General features: G+C 38.8%; 1 protein-coding gene across 1 annotated transcript in view; it reads left to right on the forward strand.

The window, feature by feature from the left end:
- Window positions 1–16709, forward strand: part of cntn5 (contactin 5) — a 121469-nt gene that overhangs the window by 67427 nt on the left and 37333 nt on the right. Inside the window, exons 6-7 of the mRNA XM_030743985.1 lie at window positions 7224–7319; window positions 13540–13743. Coding sequence (XP_030599845.1) covers window positions 7224–7319; window positions 13540–13743 — 300 coding nt within the window. The remainder of the gene's footprint in view (window positions 1–7223; window positions 7320–13539; window positions 13744–16709) is intronic.

The following is a 16709-nucleotide window of genomic DNA, read 5'->3' on the forward strand; positions in this document are numbered from 1 at the left end:
GTAAAGCACAGACACGGGCTTCAAAAGAGTTGTGCCTGTTTGTGAGGAATACAAGATGTACTTCAACATGTACCCTCATCTGTGCTCAGTCATATCCAGATCTTTTTCTCCTCCTCTTTCCACTTAAGAGTCATGTACAAATTTGAGCTTAAGTTTATTTCTTCTGAAATTTTTTACTCATCTGCAACCTTTAAGTATGGATTTATTAGTCTAAGCCTCATGCATGCAGCAGTGTCCTATGAATGCATGGAAGGTAAAGAAAGCATAAAGGGCGTTTCACAGTGGAAGGCCCTGATAGCTAAACGCTACCTCCCGTTCTACTTTCAGAAACTCTGAAAGCACAAATAAAACTGCACTCAAAGGATCTGCTGGAGGCTTTACACAGAGCTATTCAGACATTCTTATTATGACAACAATATGCATAAACTATTTTTTTTGGATTTACTCTGAGACAGGATTTTTTATTTTTGTCAATATTGCTCAGACTTTATTTTATGTGCAAGTTAAAGGACATGTCCTAGTCAAAAATTACTCAGAGCTTCCTCACAGTAGTGCTCGAGGCCAAAGGAATGGCATCAAGAGGAGCTACATGTGACTGACAATTTAAAAGGCAACCATGAACCTTCAGCCTCTATAGTAGGGAAATCCAGTGACTCTATTATGCTGTGGTGGGCATTTCCTGCCATTATCATGGTCCGCTGGGTCCCCTTAGAGGAACTTAATACAAAGTTTTTCTGGCTGATCACATTTGAACTGACTGATGTTCCATCCCTGCAGCAGATTTCCAAAGGTGTCTGAACACCACACCGATACTTTTAGGGTATTTGTTACCAGTTGGTATATGTTGGTGTGCTTCTGAAGTTTTAGGCCATACACAACAACTTCAGACAGCACTGAATGACAGCAAATATCTGTCATCTCCGATAAGCTTAAGCAGGGGAAAAAACAAAACTGTGGAGTTCAATATTGTTTCCATAAATTTAAAATATATTGGCCTGACACTATATCATCCATCAAATTTATGGTGGCATTTTTTTCAGCATCGTGTTCTAAAGAATCCGTTTTCTCTTTTGCAATGACCCTGTTTTATTCTTTATCTATAATATTAAACTTTTTTCATTTTGTGTAAACATTTTTCTATCTATTGATCTCAAATGTTCATAAAAATTATGAACAGAATCGGTGACAAACAGCAGCCCTGGTGGAGTCCAACACCTCCCGGAAACAAGTCCGACTTATTGCCAAAGCTCTTGCTGCAGGGACTGAATGGTGGTAAAAATGGGCCAGACACCCCATACTCCTGCAGAACCCCCCACATGATACCCCGAGGGATGCAGCCGAATGCTTCTCCAGGTCCACAAAACACACATAGACTGGATGGGCACACTCCCACGCACACTCGAATATCAGAATCAGAATCAATTTATTGTCATTACATGTCAGACGTATAACGAACGAAATGAGTTCCAGACCACCCATCCAAGAAAAGACAAACAAACAAACAAACAAACAAACAAACAAACAAACAAACAAACAAACAAACAAACATATCCTTGAGAGGATAAAGAAGCTGGTCCAGTGTTTCACAACCAGGATGAAAACTTCAGTGTTCCTCCTGGATCTGAAGTTCGACTAACGGACGAACTACTTTTTAGCACCCTGAGACAGACCTTTGCCAGGGAGGCTAAGGAGTGTGATCCTCCAATAGTTGGATCCTTTTTGAACTTGGAGACCTCCACCCCAGGAGGACCCCACATCGAGACAGCCCTACACCTTCAGGGACTCAGGGCGAATCTCGTCCACCCCAGGGGCCCTGCCACCAAGGAGTTGTTTAACCACCTCAGTGAACTCACCCCCAGTGATGGGCGAGTTGTCCCCCTCGTCCCCAGACTCTGCTTCCACTACAGAACGTGTGTCAGTGGGATTAAGGAGGTATTCCTTCCACCACCCAACTATATCCTCAGTTGCCCCACCCGCACTATAGTAGAGCACCGCTTTCCCCTCCTGAGTCGCCTGACAGTTTGCCAGAATCACTTCAAGGCCGTCCAAAAATCTTTTTCCATGGCCTCAACAAACTCCTCCCACACCTGAGTTTTTGCTTCAGCCAGACAGGTACCAGTGGCCTGCTGGTACCTGTCAGCTGCCTCTGTCCCACAGGCTTACCAAGCCTGATAGGGCTTGATGGCTCCCTGCACCTCCGGTGACCAACATCTGGTTCAGGGATTACCACCACGACAGTTACCAACTACTTGCAGCCACAGCTCTGAGCAGCCGCCTCAACAATGGAGGTGCAGAACATGGTCCATTCAGACTCGGTGTCCTCAGCCTCCCCCTGAATGCTGTCAAGGGAGGCTGAAGACACTGAATATGGTACAAAAAATTTTTTAAAAAATCAGAATATGCTGAAGTCAAGAGAAACCCCAACAAAGCTTCTGAGATGTGTTGCTGCCATCGAATTCAAAATGAGTTAACATTTGATATGTTTTCTATGGTCTGCTGTGATGTGCAAATCATTGCATTTTGTTTTTATTTATGTTTTACTCAGCATCCCAACTGTTTTGGGACTGGGGTTGTAGATATATACATACATTTAATTATTTTGGTCTATCGTTTGATAACTGTTACAGTTACCCTCTGCTCTGGTATAAGGTTTAAAAATGAAGGCTCAAATCATGTGGGCTGAGCAGATAGTACATTTGGGAATGTGCTATGTTGACTGACAGGTGTGTGAGCTGAGATGATGGCCACCTGTCGCACATCAGCATCGTGGAAGCCACCTTTGCACAAAATTGGATTTTCTAGTTTCAATAACAAACAGGTCAGCCGGCATCCTGTTGTTAGAGGAAAGGCAGGAAGTAATGTGGAAAGATGCAGCGCACAGGGACTGCGCCAAGTTCAAGGTGTGACACTCGAAATCACCTGTAATTGGGATTTAAAATTCTATTGTTGTTCAACTCTTTTTTTTTTTTCATTCACATAATTTCCATGCAATAATCCTTTCTTGTATAGTTTCCTTGCAAGGTGCTGCTGATATAAGAACAGTGTTGAATATACTGTTGGTTGAGGGGAGCTTATTGGCCTTTGTCTCAGAATCTACAAGTTTAAAATACAAAAATAAATAAAATACACTGCTTACACATAGTTAATTATGTTAAAATGTTGCACCCGAGCAACCATATAACTGTTCCACGGTTCCTTGGCTCGTGTGTGTGTGTGTGTGTGTGTGTGTGTGTGTGTGTGTGTGTGTGTGTGTGTGTGTGTGTGTGTGTGTGTGCGCGTGGGGCACTTTGGTGCAGTATCATGTTTCTGTTGCTTGCTCAACAGATATTAGATACATTGTTGTACTGATACTTGTATTGGTTGATATTGTCGGACTTGGGAGAACACATCCTCTGTCCTCATTAGGATACTTCAGGTAAAACCACAACTCTGTCCAGTCTCCACTCTATGTGTGGTGAGACCCCCCCCCTCCGGTTAAGTTTAAAAAACAACAACAACAACAAATTCATAGCTTTTTACCATATGAAATAACACATTTGTGTGACTGGCTCTTTTGCTTAGTGTGGTACAAATATTCAGCAGGTTGAATGTGCAGTACTCTACATTTCTTTAAAGTGCAACCCTTCAAAAGGCTGGCCACAGAAACAAAGAAAGGTGCCCTGCAGCACACATTTAAATGCAGAACCTTCCCTCGCTCTTTCAGCATATCAAATGGTGGGTATTTATCACTCAGCATGAAGCTCAACTTTTCCTTCCCTTTTCATGTTAGCACTGCACATTTTTATGCAGTCGCCCTGTAGTTGATTGCTTTACCTGGTTCAGATTCATATTAGCACTTCTTCTCCATGTAAACTGAATATTTTAAAGCAGTGATTGATGCTTTATTGAAGTGAAAAATAACATTCAAGCTATTTGACTTGTGGTATGCATTAAAAGCACATTAAACAACATACAGAAACCTGGCTTCTTATAACTTTGGCTTTAGATTGGAACGTCATTATCCCAGTCAGACTGCAGCTTCTATTATTTCACCAACACTGTAAACCCTGAAGGTTTCACACCTGGACTGAAAGAAACTCCCAGCTTCTTTCAGTCCAGGTCTGAAAGATAAAGTACCTCCAGCACGGTGGGTTTGATTTATGCCTACAGCAAAAATACTAAAGCTTAATAAGCCTAATATTGTTTTGCACAAAAATGTAATAAGCTCAATGAGAGAGCGCCTTCATCATAATAAACATTTACATGCTTTGTGTGCGCATCAGCTCACCTGAATGAGTAGCTACTTTATGGGACTCACGAAAACCTTTCTGTACTTTATACAGAACTTCTGTACTACTACATCATTTTTTTATCTTAAATTTTTTTTTTTTTTTACTTGTTGGGCTGAATCAGTTTGGGTGTGATTGGCTCAGATTAATTTTGTGGAGTCGGACGAGGATTAATAATGCACGATAATCTTGTGCAGCGCTACCGTGCTGACCGCAGCCCCGCTTCATTCAGGAAGTCAGGAGAGAGTTGAGAGTGGACGAGGCAGAGTGCACGGGGAAGGGTTGAGTCAAGGCTCTGTATCCATCCACCGCTCGTGTTCTCTGTTGGAAAGACGCTTCTGCAGGAGGCTTTTTTCTCTTTTTGTTTTGAAATTCTGAGCTACTGAACTCACACTTGGGCTGCTTTTCAGCCGTGACTTTGAAGGCAGCAGGTAGAAAGGAGGCCTCTGATCTTTCTCCCCGAAGACGACTTCTCTCTCTCTGTGCAGACGTCAGTCTGGCTGAGGCTCAGGTATCGAGTCACTCCAAGCTGTACAGTAGTAATGAAATTAACAGGATGCTTTAAATGGAGCATCGGAAGAGCCACACGCACACACGCACACACGCACTCTGAGATGTTATCGGAAGTAATGCCCATTGATTGAATTCACCTGACCTTAAAATAACTGATTTACATTGAGCACCTGCTGCTTTGCTTGATGCAGATTCATCATTGCATTGGATTTCAGATATTTATATGGACATATGTTGACTTATAATTTTTGTGGAAGCTTTAATGACCTTGCTTTTTATTTTTTTTTAAAAAGTCATTAATATTTATTCAGGTACGTAGATGTAACTTGTAAAGGGAAATTTTAGGAGTTTCAGTTAAACATTTTATTCTGGTTTTTGCACCAGATGGGCACTGCTAATACTGATGTCTTACTTTTTGATGACTGAAGCTTGGTCCTTATTTGTCCTCTGTCATGTGACCCTCTTTGCACTTGTTATTTAAGTAGTTCTTCAGGTGGAAGTGCTTACCTGATATCGCTCTGGCGCCGCTGCTTCATGTAAAATGTTTAATTTCCTGTGTGCCTGGAGCTGTTTACCAGGAAACTCTGTGTTTCAGAGACACACTGCAACAAGTGTAGTCTCTTACAGTACTGTAGATATACTACACTACATATTAATTACTATCATGCTATAGAAGTTTTCCAAAGCAGCAAAACAGAATTACATAAAGGGTAAAATATCATTCATTATTTACTAGGCAAGCTGCCCAAGAAGACTCTTCTTTCCACAATATGAAGCCTGGCAGAATTTATTGAAGGGAGGGAATATCCACTGAAACACTCCTACCCACATCTGGTTGCTGCCAGCTCCCACAGTCATGTTGTAGGTCTCTAATTACTGTGCCTGTGCTCATGTCTGTGTTATTTACTCACCAATTACTCACTCAGTTATTTCATATTTGACCCTACTTCATCACCAGATAAAAAATCAATGTAGTTTTCTCATTGTCTGCTTACTAATTAAAGACATTGATCAAAGACGGTTCATGAGTTATGTTGGAAATAAAGAAGGAAAAAGAGGTAGAGCAAAGCTACCCTGACGACAGCAGACAGGGTGGTGACAGCTGCTGGGGAATCAATGGGGAACGCTGAGACAATCATTTCCATCCCTGCTCTGGTGGCATGCCGTTTCCAAACGGGCCAAGGTGATACGACAGATTATCTCAGTCCAAGACAATTAAAACAGAAAAATGGCGAGACGGCTGAGGGTGTGAATCTGCAACTGGTTCCGATCCATCGGATGTGCATGCCTCTCCATTTATCAGTTCCTTTTATTAATACTGGCATGTTTCCTGATTTGAACACATTGCACAACAATGACGTCAGAGTTGTAGCAGTGAAGCTTTTGCACATGTGCAAACCTGAGAAGGGCTGCTTTTTCTTCCACACACAAAATAAAATAGGAGTCCGTAAGTGAATTGGTAAATGATCTGAATTATAAGCAGGTTTGGGCGGTATTATCATTAAAATCATATAACATTAAAATCTCAAACATTAAAATATAATATAATATCCCCATCTAACATTGAATTGACTTTAATATGTGACTGGAATCAATTATAGATAAATGACAGTTGTTTATAAATGGCATGGGCATTAAGACCAGGTATCTTTGGGATTCCAGGATTTTTAGCTTTGTTCACTGTCAGGAGCTGATAAACTGTCCATTTAGTGCTGGATCAGTCTCTTTCCAGGCACAGGAAATAGTGGCATAGCAAATTGATTTGTGGTGTGGACTGAATGCTTGCAGATCCAGGTTGTGCGACAGGTCACTCTCCTGGTTTACCTGAAAAAAAGTGCCATATACCACTTTGTGGAACTTTTTTCCTTTTTTTTCTCGTAAATTTTTCACAGTGTTTGCTACCTGAGCTATTTAGTTTATTATTTTATCTAAAAAATGTGAGGAAATAAGTAGAAAACTACTAGAGCAGGACACCGCAGTGATTTTTAAATACACTTTGAAGGAAAATTGACTGTTATATTGGTATATTTTAAAACAAAGGGCACGAACCACAATTATCATTAAATGTGCCACAAAAGTAGGTCTCACAAGTCACTGTGAGCCATAATTGTCCAACAGCTCCAGGCTAATGGTAAACACTGCCCCTCAAAGTGACGGAACGAAAGCCGTGGAGACGTAAAGACCCGCCCCGGGTCACTCGATTTCCACACTTTGGCATTGCTTCAACTAAAAGTTAATAGGCAGCATTATGGGATTCAGAGGAAACCTGCTTTGTTCTACTCATTAAGAGATAAAAGACTCACCAAGTCAAAACGACTTTCCTCGTTATATCGTGATGAAGTCAGAGACTACCTGCAGAAATAACTGTGTCTCAGCACACCTCTGTTTGTTTCTGTATCTGTTTTTATTTGCACTGAATGCTTTTCCTTGATGCTCTTTTAGATCTCGGTGCTTTCAGTACGAAGGCCCGGGGTGGGGTTTCTGTGCGTGAAGGACAAGGTGTCGTACTCATGTGCACCCCCCCTCCTCATTCGCCAGGTAAGAGTTTCAATTTTCAGTAACGGGCAGAAGAAGAAACGCTTTCTTCCCTTCTACAAACTCATAACTGTTCATGAGAGTTTTATTTTGCCACAGCTCCAAGGTGAACGATCACTCCCATTATTCATGATTTATTTGTTGTGTTGTATTTTGATGATTTGTTTTAAGGCTGTCCCCTCTCCTGTCCGAGCAGCCATGTTGTTCAGATGAGTGTGCAGTTACAGCGACCAAAGAGCCAGAACTCCAATTCTGAAAGATTCAATTTGCTGGATCATTAGAACCAGAAAGAAATGTTACGCAGCCAATTATTTCACATGGCCATCATCTTTAATGGCATATCTTGAATATCCCTCTCTGCAGTTGTCCTCTAATGTAAGCTCTATGCAATCCATGAATCAACTGGGTTTTTTATTTGCATCAGCTCTGTCACACTCCTGCACTGGGCTCATGGGAATGTTTGCTAAGTACTCTTCAGCACCCATTTCTGGATGCCGTTTTGTCCTGATAACAACCAGAGAGCGAGTGACAAAACAGCTGGTTTAAGAGAGACACAGTTAATGATGACTGATGCATGATGACTGAAAGATATTCTCAATGTTTTCCATGGTAGTCGTAGTGCAGACTTCGCCCTTGGTCAAGGAGGGTGCAGTTTTCCATAGAGAGTTTAAAAAATCATCCCCTCATACATGCATGCATTTAATTTTTGGACCAAGGTCTTGAATGGGTGGAACTATGACCGGCACGTGACTAAAATCAAACACTGGAGATGATGTTAGCATGATGACAGCATAATGGAAATAGTGATTTTCTGTCTTTTGAAATTTGTTGCAGTCTTGCTGCTGTAGATTGTAAAATTGACCCAGGTTTCATAACAACACACTGTAAGCCCCTCGTGTTGAATCGCTTGCATTATATTCATTAGATGGGCCAAGCGGGTCGATACGGAATATATTATATGCAATCATTCAGCCGTTAATTGTATAATTCAGAACAGTTGTATTAGATTTCATATTTATTACTCTTACAGAAGACTCAGCATTTAAACAGTAAATAAGAAAATAAATGAAAGATTCGATCTACAAAGTACCACACAGAATACCTGGTTTCCTGTACCTGCTCTCTGTGTATACATGTGGCTAAATTATACTACAGTAAGAAAGTACTTGAGGAAACAAGCTTGGATGATATTGCCTTGTTTTATATTTTATAAGGTTATCATCCCTCAGCTAAAACTCTGAAACCAAAAACAAGCACTGAGGCTTTTCCAGCATTACTCTGCAAACAGTGATCTACACTCATCGAACTGCAGGCACAAAATTAATGTGACTTAAAATCCATTTTTGTCTCATGATAATAAGTTTCAGGTTTAAAAAAACCAAAAAAACATGGGAGGCCAGTCTCAACATGCTGTTGAGCCTTTATTTTGATGCTTATTTTTTCATGTTTGCAGATTATGCTCTAAAACACAATGCAGGTAAGATTATAATTTATTTCCTCAGTACTGCTTACATGAAATAAAAGCTTGATTTGTTTAAATAGATGCCTCAGCTATAGAATTTCCTGCTGTGATGAATGCTTTGGTGTGTCAGAGCGTGTCACACTTCAGATTCATATTGAATATGTTGAGTGTTGAACAATGTTTGGGTTAAAATGGTTGTGGGAGGATTCAAAGACATTAAAATGCCACTTATTTTACAAAGGTTCTGTGAGTAAAAATAACTATGAATCACTGAGATGTGAAAAGTTTATTATCCTCTGTTTGAGGGCTTTGATCCGTTTCTGTGTGTTTTTGGTAAATAGTGTTTATAAAGAGTATAATGAATCTATTGAAACTCGGGCATCTTTGACAGTGCTAATTGTTTGGAGCGAGGTCTCTTGTCATTTATAGCAGCAAGGATGTTCTGTGTTAAGTTATTATTCTCAGTTTTATAGGGTGCAGTTTGTGATGTGGTCCAGAATCTGGAATAAAACAATTTTCCCCCACTCTTTCCTGTCAATGCTTCCCTCATTATCTTACAACTAGATTAAGCAAATGATGCTAACTTAGCATTAATCTGCTGACATACAGTATTTAAAAATCTACTAACTTTGAGCTTAAACTGAGTGTTGGATTGAGTTGAAATCTGTGCACTAACATTTTTGCACCCTTGAAACATCGGTTTTTCATAATTTACCGAGAGGACGAGAAGCTCATCCCTTTTTTGTCTGTTCCTGTCATAGATTACAGATGCAGATCAAAGAGTAGAATATTATTAGCAATGTTCAATACGTTCATGTTAACTGTGCTTCACAGTTTAATGATGACGTTGGCTGTGTAGAAACACATGGGAAACATGTCACAAGTTAGCACTGCAGCCATCCATCCGTCCATTAAACTGTCACCTGTCAATTTGTGCATCTCTATGATTTGTAAACCAACAAATTCATAAGGTACAAAATTGTGAAGATACATAGCTGCACCTGTCCTACTGTACTGTCAGGATTTTACATCTTTTAATCTTACTCTGTTTTAGAAATAAAATAGATACAATTTTGATGCATGTACATGATGATCACTCAGAAATGATTTGCTATAAAATCAGAATTGGTCCTGTTTTTAATGACTCTTTACACATTCATATGCACATTTATACACACAACCAAGCTTATTAGACTCAGTCTGCCCTGGAATAACATCATATGCCAGTTTTACCTTTCTGATAATCACCAGTTAATTAGAATAACCTTACTGCAAATAACAGGGTCATTACAGGCCTATTCTTTGAACTTTAAGCACTTTAATATTATTTTTCTAATTTCTTTTATGATGAGCGATGGCCTTTGTTGCTGTGCAAAATCCATACTCATGACTCCTTTAAATGATCACTGTTTCAGAAGTATTGAGCAGTGATTTGCAATGCAGTTAATACTTCTTTTAGTGTAAACAGAGTGTATACATAGATACAGCTAGAACAAAACTTTAAACACTTCATACACTATTGATATATTGGTGATAAGGTGGTTCCTGTGTTTATGGAGTTATACACTTCCTTCCAAAAGCATTGGAACAGTGAGTAGATAAGATAAGATAAGATAAAACTTTAATGATCCCACGATGGGGAAATTTGCGCATTACAGCAGCTCAGTACAGAGAAAAATTGAAAAGGATGAGTAAAAACAAATAACTAAACTAAAACTAAAATAGAATAGAATAAAATAAAATAAAATATACACATATACATAAGCACTATATACATAAATATATATATCAATGTCAATACACACATTTACATATACACACATATACACACACATCAAAAACACTATATACAGATATCAAAATATTATATACATTTGTAGCCGGTAAGGTACACAGCATACACGGTATGCATTATATGGGTGAGTGTAATAAATAAAATGTATCTGGACTGTACAGTCCCTTTATTTTTTTGCTGTTGACTGGGTTTGACATTAAAAGATGAATATGAGACAAAAGATCAACATTTCTGCTTTTATTCCCAGATATTTACATCTGGATCTGACACACAGTTCAGTGGAGTGTAACAGTTCACGGTAACCGATTACCATGGTATAGACCGGTGAACCGAACCATGAACATAGAGGACCAGACGGTACTGTATCAAACTGTTACTGAAAATTTAAAAATACATCTAAATAAAACCAAGTTCCCTCCATGTTTTAACCTTCTGTACCCGATAACAGCCCTATAATGGCCGTGGCCGGCAGGTGTTGTGCAAAAAAGTGATTGTCTGCAAAAAGTGATTTGGGGTATTTGCCAAAAAAAATATTGGTTGTATTTAAATTGCTGTAAATAAATTTTTTGGCCTAAAATCTGTGAAACATATGTCAAACATGTCTCTCATGAATGATATTAAGTGATTTTGGGTGAAAAACAACACTCCTGTCACAAAGTAGAGGCTGAAATCACTTCTTGGCAAAGAGACTTTTATATATTTTTTATTTATCAGGGTAAAAGCTGTCACTGACATTAAAAATTAATTTTTTTTCAGAGATTTGGCCAAGACAGCAGCAGAAATTGCAACAAATATAAAATCACAGTGCTATAAAGATATTTTAAGTGCCCAAAAAGGACTGGATTGATTATAATGTAGGTACAATAATGCAGAGTCGCAAAGATACTTCCAAATCAGGACATTTCTTCATTTTTAGATATAAGCCCCTCATAACTACAGTCTATTTACAGATATAAGCGAAGATATTATACATTTTTAAAAAATGTGTATAAAAACATTTTTGGACACACTATATTTTGACATATTTTAATAATATCAGCACTTATCAATAAATCAGGAATAAAAACAGATATGTGTTAAGTTTTTATTCCCAGGTCCCCTCAAACACTCTAGCTGTAAGATCACTGTTTACCTGATGAAGCGTCAGCAGCTGTTTCCTCTGGAGGAGGCTGTAAAACGTTGTGTGTCAGAAACAGCTTGATGAGTGAGAGAGGCTCACTGCTGTCCGATGACAGCTACTCTGAGGTGAGTTGTTGAGGATTTCTGGGACTTCTCTGTCGGTAACCGCTGCTGTTTTTGCTGCTGTTAGCTGCAGTTAGCTACTGTTAGCAGCGTTATTGAACCTTTCTTTGAGGTGGATCTAATGTTGTTAATGACTTGGACACTGAGAGAATAAACTTTCATATTATGTGAGAATTCAAACTGTTTATCGGGGAAAGTGTGATTTTTTTTTTTTTTTTTTAGGAAGCTTGAGCCTAACATTAGCTAGCATAATGTTAGCTTATAAGCAGCTGTTGTTGATTAGCCGATCTGCTGAAAATAAGTACCTGCGACACTGGGAATAAAATAAGCATGAGGTGATAATAAGGTGATATGTTGATACTGATTAATTTAGTTCTCATGAATCTCATCAGAAGAGGATTATTTTGTCAGCTTTATTTCTGAGGAATGTTGTGTTGCATTGATTTTTAGCAGTAGAACAATAACAGACCTCTAATGTGATCTGTAGTAGACACTGATCAACTGATCATCAGGTTTTTTAAATTTATTTTTAAAAGTAGTTTGTTTGTTTTAGTCACATAAATCATTATTTGATCCAGAATTAACTATTTTATATATATAAATGAACCCAACTTAAATTCACTGAACTGGTTTCTGTACTGCAATATGAACAAACTCTGGATTTTTTTTTTTTTTTATCAGGAACAGGAAGTGGAAGGTTTTAGACCGGCCTAGTTAATCTCCAGACCCAAACCCAAATTCACCACATTAACCAATCAGAAAATCATATGGCAACATGTGGCATTTGGTTACAGAGGAACAGGTGAAAGGGTGGCCAAAGACAGGCAGTGATATGGATGGCGAGTTTTGCCTGTAGAGGCCCCTCAGTCTGTTTTTTGGAGTGGAACAAATAATTTGTGTGGCGTCTTATTGTGACACCTGATTATCCCGTAAATAGTTGTACAAAAAATGCCTGAGGCATTTCCTGCATTTTAGTGTAAATAGTTGTATATAACTTTGTTGTTTGCTTTATTTGTAAATAAGTTTTTTTAAATGTGCAACTTATTTTTGTGTTTTCAGTTGTAAAAATAGTTCATTAAACATGTTTGTGGTTTTCACAGTGGAACTTTTTTTTTTCCTCTGAGTTTATGTTTTTGTGTGATTTTAGGTATAATTTGTTAATACAGTATGCCTAAATGAAAAATTAAGTGTACAGTCACACATTTGAGGTTGTGCTGAAAAATATGATACCAAACAAGGCGAGGTGAACAGTTTCTAAGGTGAACTATAAAGGTAAAATGAGAAGTAGTCAAAAAATGGCCAATTATACCCCAGAGGCTTCATCTATTCTAAGTTTATCGGCTCCACTCCTTTTGCTTCCAAGAAACATGGGTGGGTTCAGACAAAAGGTGCTATCTTCTGAACTGTGTATCAGATCCAGATGTAAACACCTGGAAATAAAAGCTGAGATGTTGATCTTCTGACTCATATTGATTTTTTTTTCATGTCAAACCCAAATATTTTCAGACTACAGTAAAAATAAAGGGACTGGCCTCACTGTTTCAGTACTTTTGGAGGGGAATGTATTTGAGTGCAGTGCAATCGTCCACATGTCAAACAGGTTCAAAAGACCTTTTTTGGGTGCTGCCAAGCTTTGTTGTTCTCTTACAGATAAAGAACAGATCAAAGTGGACAAATATAAAAGGCATTTTTCTAAAATGTGTCTGTCTTCACTTGCTTTGCAGAGATTATCTACAGCTGGGTGTTTAATGAGTTCCCCTCTTTTGTGGCTGAGGACAGTCGACGCTTCATTTCCCAGGACACAGGAAACCTCTATATTTCCAAGGTGCAGCCCTCTGATGTAGGAAGTTACATCTGCCTGGTGAAAAACACAGTAACAAATGCAAGAGTTCTGAGTCCTCCGACACCTCTGACACTGAAAACTGACGGTGAGTGTCTCGTTGGGTACGTAACACAGAGTCCAGGGTATAGCTGTAGCACTGATAGAAACCTAAAACCACATTTTGTATTCTGCTGCTGTGCATGTTGTATAATAATGCATTTAGAGAAAGATCTCAGATCAGATAGGTTAATAAAGTCGGGCGTTGTTCTGCTTTCCACTGAGCTTCATGTTTGTAGAAGGCGTTTTGAATTCCATACACACCATAAATAGATAGTGAGCAATGCTTTAACATTAGTGTGGGGAGCCTCCTTTGCTCACAATGTGCTTTGGTGAAACTGGCCATCAGGGAAATCATTTTCCTGCATAAAATTAACTGAATCAATGGCCCTTGCTGTGGATGGGAATTCGCTCTTTTATACTAGCCTCTCAGGAGCCATGGTGTGGAGCTGTTTGTCGGATACAGGTGTGGATTTCACCTACAGGTTTTTAACATTCGACTACACAGAGAAACGTCCATCACTTCACGCAGGTGCCTGTCATTGTCAAGGTTTCAAAGAGCCTCTGAGATTACATCCCCAGTGAAGCTGTGAAATGGCCTCTGTGCCTCAGAAACAGGTTTGTTCCAAATGTTACGACGCAACTTTACCTCTTTATAATTACATCGCTTCCAGCAAGATTCCTGCTCTGTATTTGCATAACCTTGTGTGAAGTGGCCCTCAGAGACATGCATAACACTTTGCACATAACGGTGCTAAATTGGTTTGTGTCTCTGTAACTGAGATGCAGAATGGAGTCAGAAGGGCATATGGTCAGTCGACTATTAGCATTTTAATATTTTTCATGGCTGGATAAAGAAACAGCAGATTAGCTGTTGGTTGTTTTGTGAATGAAGGAAGCGATAGCAGTTTTGCAGCATTGCTGACCTATTTGGTAATGACGCATGGTTTGAAGAACAGCACCATCACCTGCAGCACAACATGGCCAAATCTAATCACTACACCTGTAGGTCCATTACGCTAAAGAATGTCTTGGCATCTCGTGCTCAAATCTCACGATGCCTAGCAGCCTCTTATGTTGTGAATTTGGGTGTAAAATTCAGAAAATTGCATTGGCGCACCTCACAGCAGTCACCCAAATGTCGCCGTGCTGTTTCCGCCCTTCAGTCATTGGAGTCTGACCAATTAGACAGTGCAATCTGTGCCTCAGTAAAAATGAGTGATTATTACACAGCAGACAGTTCAAGCTGGATCTGTGTGCGGCTCACCACTGTCAGCTCCAGCCCTCACTCTCTTAATCAAAACAAGCATCTGGGTTCCATTATACCCAGCTGGAAGCCATTGATCGTCAGATCACAATCCACCTTGAGCAGAACGGGGCTAAACGCTGAACCCCAGACTAATGCACCTTTTTAAAACAGTTCATCTCAGAAACACCATCACTTTGATTTTCTGCTTTAGTGAATTTAGAAGCAATTGTACAGCATTACCGTAGAGAGCATTGTTTTGCAGTGCTTCTGGATGTGATCCAGTGTAAAGCACATAGAGCACATACGTTTGATGCACAGCTGTTCTGCTGCATTATTTTTAACATCATATGGGACTGACTACATGCAAATGCAAGATAATTACTTATTTGACTGTTGAGACTTTACCTTTATTAGTAGTTATGTATAAAAAATATTACAAGTGGTGTGATTCTCAAACAGGTTAACAAGTCATGGATACATGCTGTTATATGAAACAGTAACTAAAGCTGAGGTAATAAAATAAAATTCATGGTCACATTAGTAATGCAAGAGAAAAAGAAACAGGAATAAATCTTGCAGATATGCTCATGTGTTATGGTTGGTGGAAATAATGCAGTTATCCATCTATAAACCCCACGTAGCTGTCAGTATACCTCAGAAACCTAACCAAAATCTATGTTGTCTTTTTGTCATTTATACTTACAGATAAGTGGTGCAGTGTTTATTTGGGCTTCAGCGCCATTGGTGTTATTAATATCATAACGTACTTTCTGTATCTCCCCACTGTCAATAATATTGGTGAAAGACAATGTTTGCAGGCATATCTACGCACGGGCATGTTTTTCTCTGCTTCACTTTACTAAATTATTATTGAAGACCGGAGGTTCATGAATAACGAATGTCAGAATGATTTTTTTATCGCCCAACAAGCTATAATGGTGGAGTCACAACAACTCGTTGTTTAAAAAGGAAGGAAAATAATTGGCAGTGTTGTGTTAGGAGTAGCATAAATATACAGCAGCTCCATCGACGTTCTCTTTGATGCTTTTAAAAAGATAATAATTTAAAGAACTTGAAATGCACTGTTTTTAATGAGAACATGCAGAGATTGAGTATTTATACCTGCCTTCAGAATCAGTGAAAGGTTATGGTTGCAGTTGGAGTACCTGAGATGATCTGGTTGGATTAATGGGTGTGACAGTCCATTTAGGAAGACCAGTCTAATCTTCAGAGGAGGGGCTGGACCATTTCAATTCAATAGAGATGAAAAAAAAAAAACTATTAAAGTGTATATTTAACCAGGGGTTACCAGTTTAGTATTTTCTGTTATTTTAAAATAAAGTTTCAGAAGTTTCCACATTAGCGATTTTTGATTGGTATCATAAAACCCATCTCATACTGGGTCAGAGATCTAATAATGCATACTTTTGAAATCATATTAGCTTGGATTTTCAGTAAATGTTAACAGGCATCATACTTTGAAATTGGTTTGCGGAATGAATGAAATACAGCGGGAAAAATAATCAAATTTTCATGTGATTAATAAATGAAATTGGAACATAAAATATAATGCTACGCTGTAGGGTTGGTAATGTTTTAGCACACCGAGTCTACACATTATTTCTTCCAGTTCTATCAAGTCCAGCCACTGAGACTGAATATGATATTGAATATACTACGGCAAGAGCCAGTGAAATATTGCAAATTCATTATATGTGAAGGGCTGCTTTGGAGCCATAAATGTTGAGAATGAGATTGAAATTGAA

Source organism: Archocentrus centrarchus, chromosome 13, assembly GCF_007364275.1.
Source record: "Archocentrus centrarchus isolate MPI-CPG fArcCen1 chromosome 13, fArcCen1, whole genome shotgun sequence".
NCBI classification, from domain to species: Eukaryota; Metazoa; Chordata; class Actinopteri; order Cichliformes; family Cichlidae; genus Archocentrus; species Archocentrus centrarchus.